Raw genomic sequence first — 14,481 nt, forward strand, 5'->3', positions numbered from 1 at the left:
TCTTTGTCCGTAGGCTACGAGCCAAACGGCGACCTGCTCCAGCAGAGTTTGCTCAATTTTCTTCTCCTTCTTTGTCGTTGTTCTGTTGTTGTCCTTCTGTGATTTGGGGCGAAAGTGGGCTGTGCCCGACTGACGTTTCACAAACAAGGCGTGTACCTGAATGTGCCTGGGGTCGGCTATGAGTCCGATCAGGCAAAAAATGGCCCGGGGCCGGCAGCTCCGAGCCGGCCACTCTCCTGAGCCCCGGGCGGCCCCGGGCCGCTGAAGCGCGGCTAATGAGACCAAGGCTAATGCAATCAAATTTTAGCTGAGCAGTGCTCAGCACTTTGTCGGAGCTGGTGTGCGGAAGCCCTTAGTCATGTAGAATCCAGAGGAAACTCCTTATAGGAACCATCTCTTCCTTAGCAATCATCTCTGGTAAGACCAGGCCAACGGTTTACCACCTACTCATCGGATAAATCTGTTACCATTTACAATATCACACTTATTGCTTAACCCCTTAAAGGGGTATGCCACTATTTTGGGGCTTAATACAGTTAAAATCGTTGGCCAGGGTTTATAAAGGTGGTAAAGTGTCTTGTTTTTCATGTAAGCCGTTGTCTTGCTTTAAGACAAGTTAAAAGAGGGAGCATGTCGCTAAGCTAGTGAAAGTCAATGGATCCGTGTAGCATGATACAATGCTACATGGATCCATTGACTTTCACTAGCTTAGCGACATATTCCCTCTTTTAACTTGTCTTAAAGCAAGACAACGCTTAACATGAAAAATAAGACACTTAACCACCTTTATAAACCCCGGCCAATGATTTTAACTGTATTAAGCCCCAAAATAGTGGCATACCTCTTTAAGACACGGCATAATAAACATGCGGTACCAGAATGGCAATTACTAAGTCGTAATGTATTACTAAAGGCCCTGTGCACTGTCATAGTAGTGTAGCACTATAGTAGTTAACTTTCAATGTCTATTACAGCGTGTCACAGGAGGTACGGCGTGCATTAAGGGGCTGCACCTAATGTGACAAGCAAGCCATTGTGTAACAGTTGGTTGACATGTTATAGAGATGATGAAATATTACTCACGAGAGTCCACATAATCCAAAAGTCAAATTGACTCTGGAGGGTGCAGGAGTTTCTGCCCTCTTCTTTTGTTTTTCTTTTTTCTTTTATCCTTTTACTTCAAAGTCCTTCTCGTGCTCAATAACGTGTTAGTGTACATGCTGCTGCTGACTGCAGGGAACATAACTGCACACACCACACACTGCTGGAACCTTAATTTGAGTAATGACTCTCTTGTCATTCCTCTGGTAATTGTATAAATAGCACTCCCGGGCACATTTGTACCAACCAGGGAGACACACACACACACAGAAGAGCCAGCATGAAGCTTGTCTTGCTGGTGTGTACTTTAGCTTTTGCAGGTAAATGAGACACACACTGATTGCATGATGTTGGGTGGATGCAAAATGCTTTGATGACCTGTAGTTATTTCTAAAGCCTATCTGCTCCTGCTGTAGTTGTAATTGTACCTTTTTAACAGGCCATGCAGAGCCTCTGTTATAACCTTAGTAATGAAATAATGGTAATGACCATTTATACGACCATGTATATTTGCAATGTCATAATGTTGCTATGATGTGTATATATAAGCTATTTAAGTAAAGAGTGAATAGGATTGCTGGCAATCCCATCTGAAAGGGCTACGCTCCCTGCAATATGCTTTGTTTTCATGGTGAAAAAACCGAGTAGTTTCCTGATTGTTGTTGCCATCCAGAGTTTGACAAAGGCTTCATATTTAGGCCTACAGAAAACGGACTAGACCCAAGATATATACTTGTCTGCTGCATGGGCTAAACGGCTTTGAGCTTTGGAGACATTTCTTCAGTCAATATCATCTTCAAAAAGTCTTGTTATAGTTTAAAAGTTATGGCACAAAGTGTCACTTACAAATATACTGTAATACTTTCATCTTATAGTGGGGTAAGCTTTGGAATGGATTGTGTTTCCTAAATCATGTTAGTGTTGTCAGTCACAATCTAAAAAACAGACTAGTTCTTTGGCTTTTGTGGAGATGGACACCCTCTCCACACCATTACACTAATGAATACAATGTTTTGGTGTTCTTCAGGGGTGACCCTGGGAATGGACTGCGTTCCCTTTGCCAGGCCGTGGATGGTTCACTTCTCCAACGGCCGCACTGGAGTCCTCATCAATGAGTGGTGGGTGCTGACCCAGTTGTTCTACAGAGAGTAAGTACCACATACCAACTTAAAATGTTTATGCCTGCATACCATAAGTAGCTTGCAAGGCATACTAAGCAGACGCTAAGGCTTAGTAGCCCCTTAATGCACGCCGCACCTCCTATGGCACGCTGTAATAGACATTGAAAGTTAACTACTATAGTGCTACACTACTATGACAGTGCACAGGGCCTTTAGTAATACACTACGACTTGGTCATTGCCATTCTGGTACCGCACGTTTATAACACCGTGTCTTAAGGGGCTAAGTTCTTACTAAATTGGTAATAAATCCCTTATTGTGTATGAACAAGACATTTGTGAATACATGTTTGATTTTGCTTAGTACACGCCTAACAAGTTACAAGCTTATTCTATGTATTAGTGCTAATAGATGTAACACTAAAATAAAGTGTTACCACAAATATCTAGTATCTCAACAGAGTCTTTCAACGCCCAAGTTCATTTCAGCTCTTAAAGAGTTCCGTAATAATTCCCTCATTTTTTACACTGTGAACTCTGACAGTACAACCGAAGGAGTATCAGCTCGGCTGGGTGTGGATGAGCTGACGGGGAACTCGGACGGTGAGCAGCAGATAGCTGTGGACATGTGGATACACCACGACCCTTATGGAGGCTACCGGCGGAGGCGCAAGAGGATCCCCATATATAGCCTGGACCTGTGCCTGGTCAGACTGGCCGTGCCTGCACGCCTGACGCCCCAGGTGCAGCCGGCACCCTTACCCACACAATGTGCACAGGCTGGGGAGCTGTGTGTGGCGACCAGCTTTGCATCAAGTAAGTTTAGCTGCCTTTGCCTTCCCTCTCTCTGTATGTGTGTGTCTCTCTTGCTTGTTCTCTCTCTCTCTCTCTTTGTCATCTAGCAGTGCTTGACTGAGTGTGTGCGTGTGCATGTGGTGTGTGTGTGTGTGTGTGTGTGTGTGTGTGTGTGTGTGTGTGTGTGTGTGTGTGTGTGTGTGTGTGTGTGTGTGTGTGTGTGTGTGTGTGTGTGTGTGTGTGTGTGTGTGTGTGTGTGTGTGCGTATGACATATATACACTTTTTTTGTTTCGTGTCACATACAAAAGGCTAATCTTGTCTCTTTAACCCATTGATGCCTAAGGCACCTGCAAAAAAAGAGTGCTGAATGCCTGAGCCCTTTTTTTAAAAAGCTGCTCTCAGCCCTTTCATTAGAATGTGTTCATTCATCTCAAACAAACATAGATTTTTAATAAAGTCTTCTCAAATCTCATGAGCCTGAATGTTGTAATGCAGCTCCAGGCGCCAGGGCCAATGTTGCGCAACACAATATCAGGCATCAATGGGTTAAACACATGGTTAGGTTAGGCTGCGATGAGGATATCTCTGTTGTCTACACAGCCGCTGGAAAGCAGCAGTGTCTGGTTCAGAAGGTGCTGAGTGACAGTGTCTGTCAGCGGCACTTTCCATGGTACTGGACCCCTACTGGACTAGACATGATCTGCATGAGCTCCCACCCCAGTTCAGGAGGCCAGTGCCCGGTACGTGAGTGTTTAATGGTGAATAAATAGAGTGAGTGAGTGAGTGAGTGAGTGAGTGAGTGAGTGAGTGAGTGAGTGAGTGAGTGAGTGAGTGAGTGAGTGAGTGAGTGAGTGAGTGAGTGAGTGAGCGAGCAAATAAATAGAGTGAGTGAGTGAGTGAGTGAGTGAGTGAGTGAGTGAGTGAGTGAGTGAGTGAGCGAGTGAGCGAGTGAGCGAGTGAGCGAGTGAGCGAGTGAGTGAGTGAGTGAGCGAGCGAACGAGTGAGTGAGTGAGCGAGTGAGCAAGCGAGTGAGCGAGTGACTGGCTGACTGACTGACTGAGTGGCCATGTGATGAGTGAGCGAACAAATCATTGGTTCCCAATGACAATGGTTCCAATCGTTACTTTTTTCATTTCAAATATGTATTATTAGAGTTGGCCCGTATGCACCATTAATATGTAATACTAATATGCGCTGCATACAGGCACATTTGAACAATAGGCCTATATGATGGGAATAACTTTTTTTGTGAAATTTGTCTTTGAGTATTAAGTGCCTGCAATTTTAACTTCTCTAACTTACCTTTAACTTCATCCCAGATTTGTATTTTTTGTCCACTGCAAATTTGAGTGTGACTGTGACTTACTGTACATTATTCATTTTCCCCCATTTTCTCCCTCTCCCAGATTGATGAGAGAATTTTGATGTGTGGAGGAATCCTTCAGGGAGTGTTTGACTTTAGATGGGTTAAACTGTCTGTGGGCTGCACCTACGTCAAAATCTGTAGATATCGGCGCTGGATAGACACCGTCATGAGCCATGTGACCACTCCTCCCCCGAGATCGTCCCCTGAACCCCCAAACTCCCTCGTCACACTAGGTTTGTAAGCACAACTGAGGTTCATTTTCATTTCATGCCACTAGTTCACACCCCAATATCCTCCTGTACAGAAATAAAAGTGCCTGTCTTTGTTTAAGTCTTTCAGTCAAACTTGATGTTGTCCCTTCACACTTTTTTATGCTTTGGAGTGTAGACCATTTGATAATTAACTACATATGCAGTCGCACAAAGAAGTCAATGCGCAAACAAAAAGTCAGCCATCCTGAAAATCAACCATTTTGAAAGTTTAGGCCTCCAAAATGTAATCAGTTCATATACCAATTATGCCTTCATTTTCTCAGGATAAAATCGGGTAGGCCTACTTTGCTGACGACAATTCTGGTTTCTGGCTAAACGCGCGCTGGTGCCACTACCTTGGAACAATGGGCACGATCGTGATGAAGCAGTGCTGCTAGGCAGCGCACAGGCACACTTTGCCTGTTTGATGCATTCTGGTTAGAATTTTCTAAACACAATGCATCAAAGTGTGCCTGTGCGATGCTTAGCAAAAGAAGTACTGATTCATCACGAACGTGCCCAATGAGCCAATCACTGTGCCACGAGCTTATTCATGCTATTGTTATTGTTTATTGCTACAAACATAGGGCTACATTCTGTGAAATTAAATACTCAGGAACTTTTTTGCTGGTGTGTGTCGTTGATTTTAAACTACTAGACCTACATTGTGATTATAATGCCAAACACATCATACAACTGTGCATGCAGCGCAAGTTTGTTGTTTCAACAGAAGCACATTCAGCAGCCATGGCCATGACTCAAATTGCCTGAAAATTACGTGGCGTCTCAGACTTTGCTACTTCCGCACGAGATCAATGGGTGCATTTCAATATGCAGACTCCCGTCCTCCACTTGTGCTTGTGGCCTCGCCCCGATTCCTGGCCCCGCCTCTGTGGAGAAAGCTATGGGACACCTAAGTCACACCCTCTACTTCCTGGTTCATGGGGCAGACAGTTGCAAAATATTGAATGGAAGTGAACGAGGCGAGTTGTGGTGGACTTGTGGTGCATAATTGGAGGTCCAACGTTTGTATTGTTGTCGAAAAACCACTCATTTAAAGTCCAGTAATTCGTTTTTGACTCCCTCTACCCCATGAACCAGGAAGGAGAGGGCGTGACTTAGGTGCCCCATAAAGTTCCCCAGCTGTCAGCCTAGCCACAACAACTTTTGGGGGACTGTTTTTCATTCACCATCCCGGTTGCAAATGAGAAAATGACATTAGAATTGTGGTTTTGCAAGATATTGAATTAATTTTCTGTTGTCAGTGAATCATCATTCAGTTACTGAGTACGCCTGATCTGCATGTTTGAGGTGTTTTGGGGTGACTTATCTGCTCATTTTCGCATTGTGTTCAATGGGCGACAAAACTTTTGAAGATCTGACCTTTCTGTGTTCATTGAGAGGTCAAGCTTCCTTTGCTGCATGGAATTTAGTTTTGTACATGGGGCTTCATGTGGGAGGGTTGTGGCTTTCATGTGGGTGACTTCTGAATTGATTGAGGGTCAGGTTATTGGCTGTTGTTCCAAACAGATGGATGGGCGACGAGACTTTTTGCAACGGCTGTATGTATGTTACTTGACACCTTAATTTGCCTCGGGATCAATCAATGATACTTTACTCTACTACTCTACTCTACTATCATCATGAGGTCACAAGCAGGCAAGTGAGCAAGTGAGGACAGAAGTCCACATATTGGAATCCACTCCAAGTAAAAAACATGACTGCATCACAGGCTATTTTTCCTGAGTTTTAGGTCGGGATCTCGAGATTTCCGAGACAATGCAGGCCACACAAGTATGGGTCAGTGTTAGCACACAGGATTTGGCACAAATCCATCCAGCCTTTCAGAAATTGTTATGCATTGATTTTCCCATTTTTCCATCTGAGCAGCTGGGATGGTTTTCACATTTTGCAATGTGTATAGCTGGCAAGCAATATTAGGTTCTTCATACTTGGTTTAGCCTTAAAATAATATTCTGATATGAATTGAACTTAAATCTGAAATCATACACACTTAGGCTACACACACACACAAGGTATGTACCATATGTGTGTAAGTGTGTATGATTAATAAATTGTATAGGATCAATAAATAATACTCTTCGCTCTACTCTACTCTACTCTAGGTCAAATCAGGTTACTTTATTGATGGTGGAATACCCGTAACTGGCATACCCGTAACTTCTCAGTTCAAGAGAGAGGAATAGGCATCCCTACATATAAGCTACAAACACATAATGCATGTACATAAGCTAAGAAATAAACTGTGAACAGACAGTGCCAAAATATCAATTCAAAAGGTCATATGGGTTCAAATGTTATGGTGCAAATATAGTCCGCCATCATGAAAGTCAGTCATATGCATACATTACAGGAGAAGACCAGGAACTAAGCGAGAAATGCGAATGTATGGGGAGCCGATTGGGAGCCGAAAGAGCTGGCTCTCCATTGTAAGGAGAGCCAAAATATCCAAATCTCAGAAAAGAGACGAAAATCCCATCACTATTACTGAGCTACCTGTCACCAAAGTAACTACTTATAATCAAATTCCCACAGATGAAAGCCTTGCTCTCAACTAGTACAAATCTCTAACACTATGTGTGATTTATATTGTGCAACTATTTGCACAAATCCAATGCGATTATGTAACGTTTTTATGGCCATTTTAGGGCAAGAACACCTTGATGTATTGCTCAAGAGTCCACATAATCCTAAACTCAAATTGACTCTAGAGGTTGCAGGGATCTGCCCTCTTCCTTTGATTTGTTTTTCTCCCTTCCTTTCATGTCCCAGAAAACATCCGCCTTAACTGTAAGCAACAAGGAACATGGTCACAAATACGTCACACACTCACTACTGGGAAATCCACGAGTTGAGTAATGATAGTCAACCCACTTTGTGATTGCTCTGGTCCACGTATAAATAGTGCTCCCCTACTTGAGAGATTTTTACCCTGGAGAAAGCACATACAGAGAGAAGAACAAAAAATGAAGCTTGTCTTGCTGGTGACTACTTTAGCTTTTGCAGGTAAGCTAAACACACGTTGAAATGCCCCTCCCACAGGCAGGGTGCAGGCGAGTAGAGAGTTATCTCTGAAAACCCTTTACAATCTTTGACTTCACAGCCTACTGTGAGCCTTTCTATTCATGGTGCTGATATGAAACTTGGGGACATTTCTCTGTTTTCTTGCGCAAATGTCTTAGGTGGCAACCATTAAAAACCAGCCACTATTTTCCTCCCAACATTGGGTGACTTTATAGATGAGCATTTTACTGACTAACGTTGACTTCAACCGACTATGATTTAAAGAGCAGCACGCCATCACAATAATGAGCACAAAGTTTCACCACGTTTTGGTGTTCTTCAGGGGCGACCCTGGGAATGGACTGCCGTCCCTTTGCCAGGCCATGGATGGTTCGCTTCTCCTCCGGCCAAACTGGAGTCCTCATCAACGAGTGGTGGGTGCTGACTCAAGGAGCCTACGGTGTGTAAGTACCACAATGGGAAATGTGCAAACCAATATCTACAGTATCTCAACAACAGAGTCCTTAAAGAGAAGTCATGCTGACCCAAATGCTCCAATCAAACTGCTCGCTGATCCTTTGCTTCTTCAGACCAATACAAACCAATGACCTAAAAGCAAAATAGAAAGCTTCCAGATCCAACAGTCTTTATAGATATATTGAACTAAACGTTCATACTTCTGAACGACTACAGGTCACCAGCGGGAGCATCAGCTCGACTGGGGGTGGATGACCTGACTGGCAACTCGGACGGTGAGCAGCAGATAGACGTGGACATGTGGATAAACCACGACCCGTACTCAGGGCATCGGAGGCGCAAAAGGAGCCCCATTCATGATCTGGCCATAGTGAAGCTGGCCCAGCCTGCACGCCTGACGCCCCAGGTGCAGCCCGCACCCTTGCCCACACAATGCGCACAGGCTGGGGAGCTGTGTGTGGCAACCAGCTTTGCATCAAGTAAGTTCATCTGTCTTTTTCCGCTATCTGTCTCTGTATGTTTGTGTGTTTCTTACTTGATCCCCCCCCCTCTCTCTCTCTCTTGTGTGTGTGTGGGGGGGGGGGGGGATACAAAGAAAGTGAGAGAGAGAGAGACACTTTCTTTTTTCCATTCTTGTGACATTAGTACAAAAGGCTAAAATGTATCATTTGTCTCATTAAAGACTTGGTTACACCTAAGTCAACACCCCTTTAGCATTTAGCGGGGCTGCACTAGGCAAACTTTTTATTGAGATAACAGCTGCAATATTATTCTGTGTCATACATCAATCTCAGATCTTACAACCCTGACTATTATTTAACTCTTGTCCACACAGCCAATGGATCGCAAAAGCAACAGTGTCTGGTTCAACCGATGTTGAGTGAGAGTACCTGTAGACAGCTGAATCCAATGTTCTGGAGCCCGTACATGACCTGTGCAGGATCCCATCCCAGCCCAGGAGGTCACTGCATGGTAAGTGAGGGAGTGAATGAGTGAGTGTGTGGAATGAATGCAGTGAGTGAGTGAGTGAGTGAGTGAGTGAGTGAGTGAGTGAGTGAGTGAGTGAGTGAGTGAGTGAGTGAGTGAGTGAGTGAGTGAGTGAGTGAGTGAGTGAGTGAGTGAGTGAGTGAGTGAGTGAGTGAGTGAGTGAGTGAGTGAGTGAGTGAGTGAGTGATTGGGTGGGTGAGGGGAGGGAGTGAGTGAGTGAGTGAGTGAGTGAGTGAGTGAGTGAGTGAGTGAGTGAGTGAGTGAGTGAGTGAGTGAGTGAGTGAGTGAGTGAGTGAGTGAGTGAGTGAGTGAGTGAGTGAGTGAGTGAGTGACCATGTGATGAGTCAGTGAACATGGCCGTAATAACTACCATTGAGGACAATGGGAGTGAATGAGTGAGTGTGTGTGTGGAATTAATACAGTGTGAGTGAGTGAGTGAGTGAGTGAGTGAGGGAAGGAGTGAGTGAGTGAGTGAGGGAAGGAGTGAGTGAGTGAGTGAGGGAAGGAGTGAGTGAGTGAGTGAGGGAAGGAGTGAGTGAGTGAGTGAGGGAAGGAGTGAGTGAGTGAGTGAGGGAAGGAGTGAGTGAGTGAGTGAGTGAGTGAGTGAGTGAGTGACCATGTGAGGAGTCAGTGAACATGGCCGTAACTACCATTGAGGACAATGTCCTCGATATTTTATCAGTAATGTAAAATGTGTCTATGATGAAAATCGATATGTGATCAACAATGATACATTTAGTCTGTATATGCCACCCTCAATTATCCTCAAGGCAGTGATTAATGAAAACTGAGTTTGACTGAAGTGTTTGAAGCATTCTAAATGTACAGTATACAGTGCAGCACAGCACAGTACGCTACGCAGTATTTTACCTCTGCATTCGAAAATGTCTGGTTATGGCACTGTGAGTGAATGAATTAGTGACTGCAGTAAAGGAGTGAGAGAGTATAAATGTGTATCATAGCTTTTACTTACCTATTTTCTTCATCTCTCTCTCTCTCTCTTCCCGCCCCCTCTCTCTACCAGACTGGCAGAAGTATTTTGGTGTGTGGGGGAATCCTCCAAGGAGTGGGTGGTTTTGGATGGATGTCCGAGGGCTGCTCTCATGGCAAGCCTGACACCTACGCCAAAATCTGTGCATACCGGCGTTGGATTGATAGCATCTTGGACAGCATGACTCCTACACTACCCCCCACCACTACACCCCCTACCACGGTGTCCCCAACCACTCAATGGTGGGATGGTCCCTACTATGTGTCCTAGACCTAGATAAACGTTGGAAATACACTTTCAAGGGGTTGTTGGTGAAACAAATGTACCCTAATTCTCCTACTGCATACTTCCACTGATAAATGTGTTCTTGAGACAATATACTCTAACTTTGTATAATGTCTAATAATAAAGATTTATTTGGATTCAACTGAAATGGTAGCCTATCTTTGGGTTTTTTGTTTGTAGTGGGCTCCTGTGCTCAGAATTATTAAGTGTCTCACTCCGCTCCTACGGGAAACCCTAAATTAGGCTCCAATATATGGATATGTGTGTATGTGTATGTGACAATCTACTCTATCTTTGTATAATGTATAATAAACTACTGTGTATATAGGCTAATAAAGATTTATTTGGATTTAGCTGAAATGGAAGCAATAGTCATTTCAGAAAGACTTGTTTCATGCAATAAGTTAACTGTGAGTGCTGTTCTTTATTTTATAGATCTTGGGCAGGCAAAGTGTACTGTATTTAATGCGAGGCCATCTTGAAAGGCGCTGGCCTTGTCAGTTTTTATCAGTTCTCATATTATTCAAAACTTATTTCAGTTTAGATTGTTGGGGATGTGGTGGTTCAATGTGCTAAGACGCCGTACCATTGCGCTGGCGACCCGGGCTCTATTCCGACATGAGGTCCATTGTCAATCCTTCCCCTCTCTCTCTCGTTTCCTGTCACACTCTCGAGCGCGTCCTATACCAAATAAAGGCATAACAAGTTTTTTTTATTATTCTTTTAAAGTGACACTGTGCAGGAAATGGTCAAAAAAGGTACTGCAACTATGCTGCTCATTGAAACTTGGCTGCCTATTGGCAAATTTGATCTAAACATGAAAGTTTACTAAGTATTTAACAAATATTTTCGTGTATGGTCCAAGTACAGTCATTTTTGCAGCTAAAAATGGCTATTTTTGGGAAATTCAAAATGGCGGACCATGGAGAAAATCCCCCTTTTCATGTATGAAAAGTGCAATTTTTCCATTCATAATGAATACTAGAATTTGATGCTGGTGGTAAGTATTCATGAAAAAGGTAACATTAGTGAATGGGCAGCATGAATTCTGGAAATAAACAACTAAAAATCTCACACAGTGTCCCTTTAAAAAAAAAAGATGTGTTGCCACACACAGTGGTTGGGGTGAAACATCTCCAAGGCAATATGCACCACACATTTCGAGGATATAGGCTAGTTGGTCATAGTTACTGTACGTGTGAAGAAATATTTAAATTTAAGTTAATATAGCTATGAGAATAATTATAACCCCCCACTTTTAAAATTGTTATTATATCACCAGTCTTTTGTGCTGCTCTGTGAGGGTCATGAGCTCAGAAGGAAGTTCAGTCATAGAGTGCATTCCAATATGCAACCTATGCGTCCTCCACTTGTGCTTGTGGCCTCGCCCCGCCTATTGGCCCCTCCTCCGTGGAGAAAACAAATAAGCTTCCCCGCTGTCAACCTAGCCAAAACATTTTTTGGGGGACTATTCTTCTTTCACCATCCACTTTGCAAAGGAGAAAATGACTTAATAATTGACCTTTTGCGAGATATTGAAATATAATGCTGTTGTCAGTGATGTCATCATAACATATCACTTCCTCGTAAAAGGCAACAAGCACAAGTGGAGGACGCAAGGTCGCATTATTGGAACGCTGACTGAACTGAAAACTAGAAATACTTTGATAATCTTGAAACCAGACAGCATATATTAGAAATAGGAAGTAATGTGTTATGCAACTGTCCACTATGATGTGAACTTGGAATAAAAACTTGCTTTTGCTGTGTCAAGTATGAATCAAGATCTATTCGCTATGAGACAGAGTTTGTTCTCAGAAAAGCGCTCTGACCTTTCTCTCTGTTTGGCCAAAGCGTGAAATTGTACTTCTCTGGTCTGTGTCAATTTCTTGGTAATTGTATACAAAATTGTCTAATTTTCCTGACATTAACATGTGAAGAGATTTATTGGATCCAGGTTATGTCATAAACATGTAATGTGATTTACAGTGATATTTGGTTATGGTAAAGCTAGACCAAACAATGTCAACTTTTCATGACCATAAAATGTGGACATTGACATACTGTTTATGACTCCTTCATGACTGTGTCGTGACACTGTCTTGACACTTTAATGACACTGCCATGTCATAAATATGACAGGTGTCAAGTAAAGTGCTACCGTCTCTTATATGTCCCCACATTTTAATGTTCCAACTTATGCTCTCTCAATATTTGTTTTACCATTTCACTACTTACAGGTCTGGGACAGGGGTTGTTTTATTCTGGACACAGCTATAGCATTTTTTTGTTTAGTAACAGAATCTGGTATCGGTTGAGTGGAAAAGGTATTTCTAAAAAAAAAACTAAAAAAAAACCATCTACTGACTGATAGGTTAGGGATTATATTGTATACATTTTATTGTATACATTGTATTGTATATCATAATATTATATTATATTTTGTCTGGGCAGAGCAGCATTATTTTATGTAGTAACAGACTTTGGTATCAAATAGTTGGGTGTATAAAGGTGTTTCGCCAGCACAAAGCCTGTCACTTTTCTAATGATAGAAAGTCATTGTGCTGTGGGAACTCATATAAAGCACTTCTGTGAGCCCTTCAAAGAATTTAGGCAAAATCTGTAACACGCCCACTGACTTTGTGTTCCAAGGTGCCATGTTTATTTCACAGAATTACTAGTGCAGGGTTGAAATAAAACAACTTGACCTTGAATCAACAGTGTGCTGTGTTGACACACGTTATGGTACACACGTACATTTATAACACTTTAAAGTACATATCCTGCCACACATCCTGTTAATCTTGGCCAATTGTTTTATTTCACCTTCATCCTGTTCAACAGTGAGGTTATTGTCTGTGAAGAATCACTATACGACCTGTTGTGTGCAACTTGGGGAAAAGAATGCACACACCTTGATGGCAGTTACAGATAAAAATATAAACTTTCTTATAAATATACTCTTCTATGTCCATCTTATCACAAAGTAGCAACTTGTAAAAATTTTAAAAAATTGATATCCACATTGTTGTCCATCCATTCCTTCCATGCTGTGATGGAAAACAGACTCAAGAGTTAGATAATATCATATTTCGAGGGAAACCTAAACAATTGTGTGTCAGAAATGATTTTGATGATGGGAATAATAACCCTCTCTTTTTTCTTTGCATTTTACAGCTTAGTGTCTCCTTCACATCAGCAGATAAATAACAGATCCCATGAAGAACTTCCTCCTTTTATGTGGAGCATTTTGGAATCACACCATAAGGGCAGAGGTTACCGGTTACTGGTCATTCACAAATCTAATTAATTTAAATATAGGTCTGCCCTTCAAAGGCAAAGTGCAGTATATGCCAACATTGAAACTGAGGGAAAAGGCCTTCAAAGTCTTGCTATGATGTTGGATATTGTAGTTACTGCACATTTGACATAGTAGTATGTCTAAAACGGGACACATTTGGACCATCAGGCTTTGTCACAACACAAATTAGGCGTTATGAAGGCTATTTGCCATGTTATGTAACATTGCATTCATTTTAGAGAAAAAAACACAAATATAGTTTTTTACTCAAGAGTCCAAGTAATCCAAAAGTCAAAGTAACTCTAGTGGGTGCAGGGGTTTCTGCCCTCTTCCTTTGTTATTTTGTCTCAATTCAAAGTCCTTTCATGGTCTATAAAACATCTGTCTAACTGTAAGCAATAAGGAACATGTAGTTCTAAATACGTCACACACTGTTGGGAGTACTGCTATAGTCCACCTGTTGCCATTTACTCAGGCCCACATATAAATTAAACACCCAGAGAGATTTGTTTCCAGAAGAAACGCATAGAGAGAAGAGCCAACATGAAGCTTGTCTTGCTGATGACTACTTTGACTTTTGCAGGTAAACTAAACACGCACCGAAATGCCTCTTTCGACTAGCAGAGGAGCAGCAGCAGCAAGCACAAGCCAACGCTGAGACTAATTCAGTAATAATGCAACTGTATCTCATTTAGACTCAGCCTAAAATGTGCATACTTTCATGGTGCTGATATGAAATTCATGGATATTTTTTTTTCTCTGTGTTTTCTTGGAAACCGAGA

The 14,481-nt window shown here is 42.4% G+C and overlaps 1 protein-coding gene across 1 annotated transcript; it reads left to right on the forward strand.

The window, feature by feature from the left end:
* Positions 1-1,327: 1,327 nt before the first annotated feature.
* LOC134449128 (uncharacterized) lies at positions 1,328-10,546 on the forward strand. The gene is made up of 9 exons (XM_063198924.1): positions 1,328-1,421; positions 2,129-2,249; positions 2,766-3,037; positions 3,618-3,757; positions 4,424-4,616; positions 8,002-8,122; positions 8,352-8,614; positions 8,971-9,107; positions 10,147-10,546. The coding sequence occupies exons 1-9, from the start codon at positions 1,382-1,384 to the stop codon at positions 10,381-10,383; spliced, it is 1,524 nt and encodes a 507-aa protein (XP_063054994.1). The 5' UTR covers positions 1,328-1,381; the 3' UTR covers positions 10,384-10,546.
* The last annotated feature ends 3,935 nt before the right edge of the window (positions 10,547-14,481 follow it).

Source organism: Engraulis encrasicolus, chromosome 5, assembly GCF_034702125.1.
Source record: "Engraulis encrasicolus isolate BLACKSEA-1 chromosome 5, IST_EnEncr_1.0, whole genome shotgun sequence".
NCBI classification, from domain to species: Eukaryota; Metazoa; Chordata; class Actinopteri; order Clupeiformes; family Engraulidae; genus Engraulis; species Engraulis encrasicolus.

Excerpts from the sequence above, each read along its gene's own strand:
- LOC134449128 (XM_063198924.1), top strand. The coding sequence starts at position 1,382 with ATGAAGCTTGTCTTGCTGGTGTGTACTTTAGCTTTTGCAG. Across the intron at positions 2,250-2,765 it reads ACCCAGTTGTTCTACAGAGA|TACAACCGAAGGAGTATCAG; the intron begins GTAAGTACCACA and ends GAACTCTGACAG. Across the intron at positions 4,617-8,001 it reads AAACTCCCTCGTCACACTAG|GGGCGACCCTGGGAATGGAC; the intron begins GTTTGTAAGCAC and ends GGTGTTCTTCAG.